Source organism: Poecilia reticulata, chromosome 17, assembly GCF_904066995.2.
Source record: "Poecilia reticulata chromosome 17, P_reticulata-male-v2, whole genome shotgun sequence".
Taxonomy (NCBI): domain Eukaryota; kingdom Metazoa; phylum Chordata; class Actinopteri; order Cyprinodontiformes; family Poeciliidae; genus Poecilia; species Poecilia reticulata.
Genome location: NC_088846.1, coordinates 13900050 through 13913328, shown reverse-complemented (window position 1 = coordinate 13913328; position 13279 = coordinate 13900050). Strand labels below are relative to the sequence as shown.

The window sequence follows — 13279 nt, the reverse complement described above, 5'->3', positions numbered from 1 at the left end:
GTTCAGCTCCAAAGGTCATTTCTAGCAGTAATACTTCCTCAAGCTCATCCAAGGTAAAAAGGTATAATTTCTCTTCTGCTTCTCTGGGTCTGCTAACATGTTGTCTGTGTTGCTAGATCATCGTGGATCGGGCTGAGCCTCTGCACCGCTCTGATATAGCGTGTTGTGATTGTTAACTTAGCAGGGGTCAGTTGTGTTACTGAAGGTGCATATACTTTTCTGGGAAATGCGATTTCACTGCGCAGAGGGTGTGGTGACTCAGGCTGCCGGTGCGATAAGAGCAGAATGGCCCCCTGGGCCCCTAATCATGTAAATGGCGAGCAAATTGGTGCACCAAAAAATTAATAAATAAACAAATAAACACTGCCTGGAAAAGAAAACCGTAGTCGATAAAACAAGCCTTCATCTTTTTTAAACTTTTAAAAAGTATCCTGCTGTAATAAGCATAACACGGAGACCGACACAAGGACGTGATGTTGGCCCGGTGAGAATAATGCATTGTGTGGCAGCGTGACTGATCACCTGTTTATGAGAGAACCAGCAGTTATATAAATAATAAACAAAGTGATCATTTTCGCTCTGCGCCTGTGTTTTTCTCCAGCAGCAGTCAGGTCGGCCTCCTGTCTGCTCCTCCCCCTCTTGCTCTCACCTGGCCCTCGGCCCAGAATGTTGCTGCAACTCCGCTCGTTCTCATTGGTCCCCACTCTCACAAGACTTTACAAGAAAGGAAATGACTAAACTCTTCTCCCTCATGCCCTGCCTCAACTTCCCTCCCTGCTTTCACTCTTCCGTTTCTTTTTTCTTTCCTAAACCGCTTTAATGACTGACCGACCTTTGCTTGATGAGACTGTAGGCGACACTGGATATGATCTGATCTGATTTTGCCGCGTCGATCGGAAGAGGCGGAAGTTGTGAATAGCTGCTTTTTGCGGTTTTGTTTGGTTTTTTTGTTGTTCTGTGTGTGAGTATGAGCGCGGTGGCACAATGAGCATGTGTGCATTTTTTGTGCACAGGCTATGGTGAATGTTGTTTTTGTTTTTAGCTGGCATTGCTGCATTTCTGACATTTTTACATTTTCTTCATTCCCACAGCTGCATAGTGTTGCAGCGGCATGATTTAAAAGGTGCAGCAGATTAGAAACTCCTCTGAAAGCTATGAGAGAGGAAAAATAAATATTTATTTAACATACACCATTAGACTAATCTGTCTGTCTCTTTTTCCCTCTCTCCTCAGAGGAAGTGCCTTCCCTGATGTCTGCTGCAGCTTTGACCTGCTTCTACAGCTGAAGCTCCATCCCTCCCCTGTCCCCTCGCTCGCTCGCTTGCTGCCACAGTTTTAAGAGTAAAGGGACAACGGCCACGCCCTTCCCTGTTGCTCCACCATCAGCATCCACTCCAACATCAGCCCTACTCACCAGACGACCCTCGCTGCTCACCACCAGCTGACCAGCCTTACCACTGCACCGCCAGGCCCCACAAACAGCATTTCACCCACCTTGCCTTTCACCATCGCCTTCAGCCCCTTAAGGCCTCTGTTCAGTCCTCAGTGTCCTTAACCTTCCTGAAGCAGACTATACAGACCGTCACCTTTGTTGCCTGCTTCACTGCACCCAACCAGAGGGCTCTCTCTTTTTGGATGTTGCATAAGAGAGTAAGCAATAAACACAAACAGTGAGGAGGAACAAGTTGGTAGGCTAAGACATCTCCCGGATATCTCGGACCTTTTGCCAGATGCTGTTTTGCATCGGGAAAATGACTCATTAACGTCCACAGCAAAACACTGTCCTGCAGCATTTCACCAAGGCGTACGTTTCTGAATGTTTCATTTCAGCTTGTCACAAGCAGCAACGATACCAAGGAAGACATTTAAAACAAGGCAGGACAATTGTGGATTAAAACACTAGAAGAAGTACTTTATCCGCACTTGAACGTATCTTTGCTAGGAACACCTTTTGCCTGCGTTTCGCCATGGCCATGAACATAGCACACATCCGCGACACAAAGTGGCTCACACTGGAAGTATGCCGGGAATTTCAGAGGGGCACGTGCTCGCGCTCCGACCAGGAGTGCAAGTTTGCCCATCCGGCCAAGAGCTGCCAGGTGGACAACGGACGGGTGATTGCTTGCTTCGACTCCCTCAAGGTAAGAACAACATAAAACCGTGTCTCGGCCGGTGAGACAGATTACAGATTAGTGGCTGAAAAGCTGTTGAGGAACTATGTAGAGCTAAAAACTGGAAATAGCATGAGCAGCATCAGGTCACTTCCTGTACTCTTTTTTTTTTTGCCCTACCCCTTTCTGGTCATGTGAGTCAACTGTAATAAAGAGGACAAGGAAGGTAAATCTTTTTGAGGAATTAAACTGGCTTTTTTTTTAAAGCAATAATGGTAATAGTACTTTCCAGAACAAGCTACAATGTTTTGACCTCGGTAGATCTGATTACACTACATCAACACTGTGGCTTGTTTTTTTATAAATGCAACATCCCACTGGGAATTAAAACATTGCCACCATTTTGCTAAAAGGAAAAAAAAAACCTAACAGACTGCCATGTAATTCTGTACAGCTGCCCTTAGTATTTCACATCTAGGTATCTAAAAGGACTGAAGCGATAGCATCATTCAAACCACTTCCTGTGTACAGAACGAAGGGCGGCCACAGGGGGTTGGTGTGAGTATCTCATTCTGCATGTTCATGTTTTTGAGCACAGTTGGAGGCAGTTTTGGAAAACCGTATGCAATCATTTCCCAAGTGGTAACAAAATGAAAGTAAACACCTTTTTTTTCTTAGTCCTTCTGTCACAAGCAGTCTATCAGACGGAGCTCAAGATCTCAACTGAGAGATTATTTTAAACCCAAAGCCGAGAAGATAATGGTTTATATGTTTGTGCTTTACTTTTTTTTTTTTTTTATCTCTAAAGAGACTTTAGATCAAGTTAGGATTAATCTGAGACTGAGTTGTTTAGAACTAAGAGTTTATAACAAGATTTTGATAATCAGAAGGCAGAAGCAGAGTCGTGCTCAAATTTATTTACAATTTGCCTTCGGTGTGATTGGTACGTTTCTTTTTCAGTGGATCTTTTGAAAATTTGGAGTGCTGGCAATCTGTCACACCACTGTTAACTGCCTGCATCAATTTGCAACCTTTCTCATGGGACAAGTAAAGAAAAGCACATGATTCTACAAGAAAAAGTGTTTATTTCGTCTCCTACATGGCTGCAGAGATGCTGCTGTGTTACCAGAAATACACAGCGTGTGTAAAACTGTACCAGCACCAATCAATCAGCCAATTTCTTCTTATGAGTAGTTCTGAGCCAATCTTAAAATGAGTCGAAACAAAGAACTTTTGCCATTTTTAGTCTATGAACACATAAATCAATCGCATCTATGTTAACAAACTTTTTTACTCACAGTTGGTCATTAAATTATTGATACCGGTATACCACAGTTTAAAACAATGTTTTAATTCGACCAGCATGTTTATTCTGACTGGAAGTAAGAGTGCAGACTTGAAGTTGAAATTCCTTCATTTTCTGCTGGATTGAAAACAAAACAATCACCTGTCAGGTAATGTAGAACATTTTTCTATAATTTGATATGGTTCTTGGGGTATAAAAAGGTCAAACCTCAAAGAAAATTGGAAAATTGTAGGAAAAAGCCTCATCATTAAGAAAACTGTTAGTACTGGCAAATGAGATCAATAGATGTTAACTAGGACAAAAAAATATCTGAACTTAATCTAGTGAAATATAATTAGTAGTAGTAGTACAAAAACCTGACACAGTTAATTTCTGACTATTTTGAGGTCACGTTTTGAGGTCACATTCTCGTCTATTTTGAAGTACAGATCATAATTGGAAATAAACAGCTGTTATGTGCCTGATTGAACATTTCACAATGGACTAATGTGTTTGTTTAAACCAGTTTTCAGCGGGACTTGTCTTGGTCTTTTTTTTTTTTTAACCATTTGTCCCATTTTTTTCTTGGAAAAACCAGAGCAGGTCTATAAATAAAAAAAACACTGTAGAGAAAAGCTTATTGAGCAAAACGGATGGGGGGGAAGCATAAAAGAACAATAACAAATATGAAATGAAGCCTGTTGATTATTCAAACTTCTAAAACAAAAATACACAGACACATCTGCATTGCACCGCATCGGGTTTTCTGTCACACGGACCCACAAACACGTTCACTGACAGAGTGAGTTGTCCTACTTTAATTTACTGTTGAAATAGGACAAACTCTCCAATGAGCGCCGTTACAACAGGCCATATTGCTCTCCTTTACTTGTCTCGCACTCAACATCAGTGCATCCTCTTGGACGTGTGCACAAGCTCCTGGCCCATGAGAGCGGATCGACCTTCTTCTTGAGAAGTATATAATTAGAACAGGTCTCACATGATCACCAGTGCATTGCTGAGCAGGTCACACCCAAACCGAGTCATTTCCCCCAACATCCACTCTCTATCTCTTTTTAGCCTGCGTTTCATGTGTTGCACGTGCACGCAGGCATGCACAGAGATAACACACACGTTCTGCACACGCAGTCCTTCCCTTACGCGGGCATAAGAAAAAAAAGTTGTAATTTTTCACGGCAACATGCTCCATGTCCATGTCGTTGCGTTTGGATCATGTAGCGTCCTCCGTCAAACACGCCACAGCGTTTGAGCATGCAGATATGCACGCGTGTGTTTTATGCGCGTGTTCTTCTGGCCTTAGACTTGGCCTTCACCCCGGAGCACAGAACTCTCTCTGCTTGTCTCTCTGGTCGGTGCTGCACGGACAGCTCAGCTATGTTGAAACAGGGTAAATATTTAGAGAGGGATAATGGCAGCCTGGACTCCTGGATTTTAATTTGGCTTTGTAACTTTGTTAGTTGATGATTTACTGACTGATCAGATTGGGTGGGCAGAATATGCTGATTTGGGATCTGTGTAAACAACATGCTCATAGTTAAAACTGGAAGAAGCCATATGCCTTATCCTGTACAGATAGAGAGCTTAAAGTAGATTCTTCATGTCGTTTCGAAGAAGGAAGCCTTTTTTTTTTTTTGTAATCATATCTGCAAAATCATGGAAGTGAATGGATGCCTCATTAGTTAAAATTAAATTGAGTGTGCCATAACTCATCCCGCTCTCAGCTATGATTGAACTTGTTGTTGCTTGCTTTCATACTTGACGGGCTTCTTCTTCTTCTTCTTGATATCCCCACTCAGTTCATTTTTTTATTTATTTTTTCCTCCTGTCGTCACACCCATCTAGAGCACGGCTCACATTATCCCTCACAAACATCTTGTTACCTCAACAGCCTCATACACATACATAAGTACATATTTACACACACAAACCTGTGTGGCAAGTGTTTAGCAGTGTGGAGTGACAATAAGTCTGTGATATTAGCTCATTAGCATTAGCCGCTCGTTTTGTTTGTACCTCCTTTTTGCAGTCACAAAAAAGAGAGGTTAAAATCCACCATGGACAACGGTTTGAATTTGCTTTGATGCATGATAGACTTTGTTCCCTGTCTAACTGACACGCCCATGGTGGTCACTTCTTAGTTTGGATAAAAAGAGGGAAAATACTTGTGCATGCATATGCTATGTTTGTGTTGCAGCTGCAGTCTGTGCACTTCTACCTTGTTCTGAATCAAATTTTTATTTTAATCATTTCATCTGCAGTCCAAGCAATAAGCAACTGGATAGATTATGCATTTTTCTTCCTGGGGCATTTTCTACTAAGAAAATTCTGGAGCCACACTGACTTTTAAAACTTTTCTTTAAATAAATTTGGCGTTAACATTAAAGAACCATCTGAAAGACGTGTTCCCGTGAATTTGAGAGAATTTGCTGGATGCTGTTGAACACCTGAGTAAAAAAAATAAATAAATAAAAATGTAGGTAAACTGTTATTTTTTTAAATAGATTTTAAAAATCCACTCTTGTCTTTGTGTGTGTGTGTGGGTGCGCATGTGTGTGTGCGTGCATGCGTCCGTGTGTGTGTGTGTTGCAGTTCTCAGTAAGCATTGCACTTTGCTGCTATCCTGCCATCCTCATTTATAAATGGTGGCAAGATAAAATTAGGTTTACATCGAATCTTGTCATAGTTCAATTTATTTTAACATTTTTATCACCAATTTAAGAGATAGTGTTTGGTGTTTACCAGGGTTACCAATAACATAAAGTCTGCTGGTCCAGCAGGGGTTGACATCAAAGTTGTATGAATCAGTAAAATGGAAAGATAAGTTAAAACCGTTTAATAACAGCAAGAAAAAGTAACGATAAAGGAAACCGCTCATGGCACAAAGAAAAAAAACATTGCACATATTTAGATTTTCACTAGATTTACTGTGATGCTTTCTTAAACATTAGAAAACCTATTTGTAGTCAAATGAATACCACACGTCTTCATTCTTACGCAGCCGTTCTGATAGGAGCGTCATAGAAGCGACTGTTGCATCAACCATGTTACCACAGTGGATGTGATGTTTTCCAGACGCATGTTGGGGAAATATGATCTGTTATTGGTCTTAACAAATCTCGCTACAGTCCCCCTCTCTCTCTATAAAATCAACACTATGTGTGAAAAGCAGAGGGTTCTGAGTTTGAGGGGGTATTGTGTGTTTGACACTGCTGTCAGACACTGTTTACTGCGTTGACAGCCAAACTGTACGCGACCATGTCCAGGGTCCAATTTTGTGCTGGAACAGCTGTGTTTCATATTGATTGCATAGTTGGTTCGGATGGTAAAAGTGTTAAAATATTGAATTGACTCCTTTTTGTTTTGTTTTTTTTGTATTTCCTGAGAGGGAAACATTTTGAATAAAAACTACCTAGGAGACGCGTTCTCAGGAGGAAGCCTTTGTCCTACAATCAGCAAGTTGTATTGAGTTGAACAGTGTTAAACTTTAGTCTGTAGGCTGATGTAAGCCTGCAATTCAGACTGTGCTTTCTGGATGCATTAGCTGTTAACACAGGCAATCTTGAACTTAATTAATGGAACGACTGAGAGTGCATTCACAATTAATGATTTAGCTTTTTCATTTAATTTGATTTAAGCCATCCAGAAGATCCGGCTTTTGCATAAAGGAAATGGCTCTTATTGCTGTGCTTTTTGTCTCACTCGCTTCCTTCCTCTCTTGCTGAAGAAAATGCTCAAGTTAGATAAAAGTGTCATAATTTTTTTTTTAGTAAGTTATCTCTTATAAGTCTCATATTTACTGAAATATATTAACATCTTCTCAGTTTCAAGCTGGGTTGGATTTCTGTTTGCATCCTCCATATACACAGACGCACACGCACACATGCACGCACACGCACACACACACACGCACGCACACACACACACACGCGCACACACACACACACCCCACCACACAGCGCTATTCTTTGCGGTGCTGGTTTTATGGCGTGCGTACATCCTTGTCACATCAGCATGGCTTTGCATCTTGTCTGTGAGCTTATGTGACGGAAGATCAGCGACAACAGTCTTTTCTTTTCAGTGTCAGCCGTCGCTGTCTCTCTGTCACACTGGGCCCATTATAACGCCACTGATACAATAATCACTTTACTATAAGCCGTGCTTCTGGCTCTTTAGCTCAGCGAGAAGACAGCCTCAGATAGCCCTCTGGGCCGCCGAGGTTTGTATTTGCCGATTACAGAATAATAGCCAGATCAGTGCGTAAATGTCAGCATGAAATAATATAGAGGATGAAACATGTCCATGATTTTATACATTTATAACACTTTTAGGTTTGTTTTGCACCAGCATGTTTATTTCTAGAAATCCCTCTTCAAAAGGTCGATGTCCATGAGAATCTTTTTTATGTCCATGTCAGGTAATTTGTCGCTCTCTTTGTTTAAGCTTGAGAAATTTCTCTTCTTCTGGATCCTGTAAGCTGTCCACATTTGCTCCGTGAAAGGGTGTCGAAAGTCGCGCTTTCACGGAGCCTGTTTGATCAACCCCAACTCCTTTTTTGCCACATTTACACATGAAACCAAAGACGGCTGAAGGTTTTATGAGGTCCTGCTGAATTTAGTTTGAGAGTCCACTTCTGGCCACCGCAGCACAACTAAGCTCCCGTTTATATTGTCTCTGCATATATATTTTTTTCCTTTTTCATGTTGTACGTTACTGTATTTCTGGACTCTGCGTGTAACACACTCTCGAGTTAGGAAGGCAAAGTCTAGTTTATCGTTGCGTTCTCATACAGCCATAGTAAGTATTTTATAGCATGCTATAACATGCTGATTTGTTGACAGTTTTAAATGTTTTACCAGCTCAGATATAAGTGGCAGTAGCAGTAACCATATATGCATAATTTCCAAGCTCTGAAGGTGTTTTTCTTTGTATGTATACAGCCGGTGCATTCGTCATCTTGTCCTCTGTGTATTCAAACATCCTTGGGAACCCCGTCCTGCAGGGGGCCCAAAGCAGTTTAAAAGTTTGCTTATACCTCCGGCTAACTCTCCATAAATATTTACACGTGTCTTTTCATCAATCGTTCTCTTTTGAGCCATGCTTACACATTGCTTAGATATTAGGCAGTGCCACATTTTTTATGCCTTTTCCACAAAATTATCCTTGGGGTTGTATGCACACATGCATCTGTAGTTTAAAACATGGTTACATTAAGCTTACATTAAGCTTCATTAGAACAATTGTTTGCGTATTTTGCATTGAATGTTGGATTTAATTTATAATTTAATTTCCTAGTGACGCTCTGTGACACACAGTAAGGTACGGCTTTTTATGTACCTCTAAATTTAACAGTTGAGAACTGTTTCTCTTTGTGGTCTGTAATCCTGAAACACAAATTGCTATGAATGTATTGACTGTTAATGTCCTTTAAAGCTTAAAGTAGTCTTTTTTTGTAATAATGCAAAACAAAAAATAATTCAACTTCAAACATTTTGTGGTATTTTTATTTAAAACATTACATTTTCACTAATTTCCCACCAACCAAAAGAAAGCTTTAACGTACAAGGCATTAGCTTGTTAGAGCTGAATTTACAAGCATCGACCTTGTAATTGTGAGCACTAAATGTTTTATTTTACTTGAAATGACATGAGATGAGATTTCAACAAAAACCAGGCAAAAAAAAAAAACTCCAAGCCAGGATGAAGAAAATTCCACATTTTATGCTTTTTCTCTGCGGGGATTTAACGTGCACTTTAACATTATCACATCTTCAACTGACCCAGCAAATGACTTGCCAATATCTATTTAGTTAACACTTACTTGACTATAAAGAGACTCAATTATATCCATTAATTGGTAATCTGTTCATCTTTGGCTTTTAACCAGGAATGTTTTCACAGATGCAGGGAAGCGAAAGTCAGACGCTAAAATGTACCTATAAACTAAATGCGTAGAGTTTGTCGGTAAAGCTAACATTGCTAAATTACTAAGCATGCATTTATTTTTTCATGTGTAGTCAGCTCCGTTTTTAGAGCTGACTACAACTTTCTCCTCCTTTCTTAACAGTTCTTTCATTACATCTTACCCAACATGTGAACAGATATCCTACTAGTCAGCTCTGCTATTTTCTTCCCATTAGACGAGCGAGACATGAGCTCGAGGGCGCAGCTATTTGCTTTTGCCGCAACTCTCTTAACACCTTTGTGGCGAGCCTCTCCCTCTTACCAGCTGTTAGGGCCATCAGTCACGAGTTTATCCACCCCCTCTCTGTTGTGAAACATAGACATTAAAGACAATAAAGATACACCAGCATCAACGTAATGATAGCTCAGCTGATAATGTCTGAGAAGTCTATTGTCTAACAGCAGCGGCAAAAATTTAACTGTGCCATTTATTGGCCAGAGCGTTATCTTAATGCACAATCTTCACAAAATGACGAATATCTTTGATTTATGATGTAGAGCAATTGAGCTTTGATAAGTAAAACATGACTGAATCAACATCCTCAGGCTTTTTATTGTTGCCAGTCAACATGTCCGCTTTGAGTTGAAACAGGACAGGTCTAATTGCTAAATCCGATTTGATTTGTGTGACCCTTGAGCTTATTTCTCACTGAAGATGTCAGTTTCTATAAAACAGATTGTATATTAAAGGTTCATTCATTTTAGTAATTCAGCTGATGTTACCTAACCCATCCTCCAGACTCTGACTATTTAATTATTTCAATCTGAAAAGCTCCCGACTCTCTCTTCCAGGAGTTATTAAAACATTAATCCTACAATTGTAGTCCGTATCCTGTGAATGTGATTGTTTTTCCTGTTGATAATAGAGCTTTTAATACCACACTGTTTCCTTCCACTAAACTTTCAAGTGAAAAAAATGTCTGGGTGCAGCACTCTGGACATGGCCAACTTCTTTAGTGGTGACCTTCTGTATCTTACTCTTTTTATGATGGGTTCAATGTCTGCTGGACAACCGTCAAGTCAGTACTTTCCCTACGATCGTGTAGGGCATAACATAGAAAAACCTTTACAATACACGAGCTTCACATTTTGAACTGCATTACTAAATCAGTGAACTTCTCAGTGATAGTTATTGACATGAATATGTACTTAAATGACTCTTATTGCAAAGCCACTATATATATCTTTAGTGGAATTCAGTTTATTTTTGTTTTGCCATCTTTTCTTTACGTTTACATAACATAGAGTCCGGTCTACAGAGTTTAGCTTCTGTGTAAAAACAGTGAATCATTGCAAAACTCATCATAAATTTCAAATGAATTTTATTCCGAAGGAATATGACACCAAAGCACAGGAAAGAATTTAGAGGCATCCTCCTTGTTTCGCTGCCAAACCCCACGGAGATAAGCGCACACAGAAACAGGATTAGACCAGTTGACAGTGGGATTAGAGTTGTGGATAGGATTAAAGTCTGTGAGATGAGATTAGCATAATGCATACCAGATTAAATCTGTTATTGCTGCAAACTAAATTAGTCATGAGTCTTGGTGTCACGGAGGTACGAGGAGAAAGGAGCCTTTTGTTGACGACGGCGAAGGGGGGGAGAGGGGCCACCCTGGAAGCAAGAAGAGGAAGAGTTTTAAGCTGGAATGCTGTCATATGCTGCTCCCATTTCGCTTTTGTCCATTCAGATACAAGTCTGTCCTGAAGAAGAATACAGCTCTGTCCTTTCAGCGACAACAGAGTCATCGTTGACTCTTTGGCCACTGCCAGAACCTTATAGGATTTCTGCACAGTGACTCTTCTTTTTTAACTCCTACTGGGAAGCGAAGCTCAGAGATGATTAAATGAACCTTCCGGGACTCGCTTCTCATACTTACATATTAATATTTGGGAGGTTGTTTTTTTTTGTTTTGTTTTTTTATGAAACGCTGCTCGCTCAGATCAATACTTGCGTTATTGCACTGGATTTGCACATAATAAAAAGTAAGAAACTAACCTTGTTAGCACTGAGAGGAGGATAAGTGGTACAGAAATCAACAGTGCGTAGAGAGGAGGACATGTAGAAGGAGTCACATGAAAGTGTTTTGGTGTAGAAAGAGGTAACACATGGGGAGGAGGAGGAGGAGTAGGAGGTGAGCATATCAGCAGAAAGACAGAGAGGTCTAAGTTTGGACCCAGGGCTCCAGTGTACATGACATCTGACCTGGAGCATTTCTGAGAACCAACACGCTTTCAAGTGTGAATAGGTCATTGCTCTGCATGTGGTTGCTGCTGTAACACATTTGCATTTGTCCTCGATTTGCAGTTTGCATCACATAATAATTCACCCAGGTTTTTTTTTTCTTTTTTTCTATGTATACTAAACACTTTAAAATGTGTTTGGTTAACCTTACTGCAGTATGTGTGGTCCTTCTTCAGATAAGTACACCATCCTTTTAACTCTGGTGTTGTATAAGTGAGGGCGATAATGCGCCACCGTGGACATATTTGAACTATTATCATAGATTAACACTCCCTCGCATCTCCGTAGCGCCACGAGCCCCAGCACATGCGGCGACGTCAACTCCCTGGCCACAGAACGCCAACATGTATCAGCGCGTGCATCGCAACTCAACAGGGAAGTAATCACGAGGGTATAGATGTGTGCTCGCCGTCCAATAAAGAATTACAGAGTTTTGCGCAGAAATTTAAAATGTTCTAAACTTTATTTAATTTTATAAGAAAGATTAATTTTGTACATTGTCCACTCATGCAACCAGCTCTAGGTTACATGGGGATCTGCACATATATAGCATGCAGATTGATTTAATATATTTATATTCATACATGCACAGGAGACAAAGAGACCAACCGCTGGGCCGGTTCCTTTGAGTCTCCGCCACTCTCCGGCAGAACAAAGCTCCTTTCAACGTGTGTGTGTGTGTGAAGAGTGGGGCTTTCATCTCTGTGTATGTTTGGACAGAAGACGGTGGAACGCAGGCCGCAGAACAGTGTAGCTTCACATCCCAACAGCAGCCGAATACCATCATACCACAACACTGGCGCAGCGGAGATGAGATACGTGAGGTGGATTCACATAATGGCCTTGGCAGCTGTTTGTGTAGAAGGTTTTTTTTTTTTGAACGATTTATTTTGAAGTAGATGGTTTTGAAAATATAAAAGCTTACATAAGTAAGTCATAAACCATTTAATTTTCTGCATAAAGATGGAATTAAGAGGGAAAAAGGGTAGCTGAAATATTAGATAATATTTCCATCATTCAGTGTCTAATTTGTTTTCTTCATAGGTTTGAAAAGTTTGTTGTTGTTTTTTTCAAAATTGCAATAAATTTTACATTAGACCACTCCTGCTGTTTGGAGACTTTATTAAGTCTCTAAACTTAGGAAAGTTTAGAAACTCTAAACTGAGTTTAGTCTCTAAACAGCCTTTGGAAACCTTTTTACATCGTCTAAAAGGGTTTATAATCCTTTCAAAGGCTCCAAATCCTTTAGAGTTTAGAGCCTCTAAACTGCAGAAAAAACAATAGGGAAAGCAATAAACTGTCCGAATATTTCTAGCTCCCCATCTGCTCCTGCACACTGCCAGTCAACTGGCTGAAAGAAAATCTGAAGGTGCAGAGGCAAAGGAAATATGAACCCTCTGTATTTATGATACTCTTAAGAAAAAAAACAATAAAAAGGGACAATATACTGCAACCCACAACGAGTTTAGATTTACCACAAAACTAACCAGTAATTCTTGACATTAGACATTTTGCTGGATTAATTTGCTGTGTACAATGTGGGTGAAGAACATAGATTTCAACAGTGCAAGACTCAAAATAGGGATTTCACAATAATGACCGTAACCTGTTGATACTCCGAACACTCGCAGGCCGATACCGGGTAAATGGAAATCT

General features: G+C 40.3%; 1 protein-coding gene and 1 long non-coding RNA gene across 19 annotated transcripts in view; one reads left to right on the top strand and one right to left on the bottom strand.

Moving 5' to 3' along the window:
• Positions 1-13279, top strand: part of mbnl1 (muscleblind-like splicing regulator 1) — a 47153-nt gene that overhangs the window by 15066 nt on the left and 18808 nt on the right. For 17 of the 18 annotated variants that reach the window (XM_008433776.3, XM_008433778.3, XM_008433775.3 and 14 more), the window contains one exon: positions 1234-2141. In XM_008433776.3, coding sequence (XP_008431998.2) covers positions 1968-2141 — 174 coding nt within the window. In that variant the 5' untranslated portion in view covers positions 1234-1967. Of the gene's footprint in view, positions 1-1098; positions 1124-1233; positions 2142-13279 lie in introns of those variants that run through there. The other variant, XM_017309980.2, reaches the window with a different exon arrangement.
• LOC145547894 (uncharacterized) lies at positions 10684-11793 on the bottom strand. The gene is made up of 2 exons (XR_014084157.1): positions 11378-11793; positions 10684-10993 (listed from the first exon to the last, which is right to left on the bottom strand). It is a non-coding gene; the product is annotated as an uncharacterized LOC145547894 (long non-coding RNA).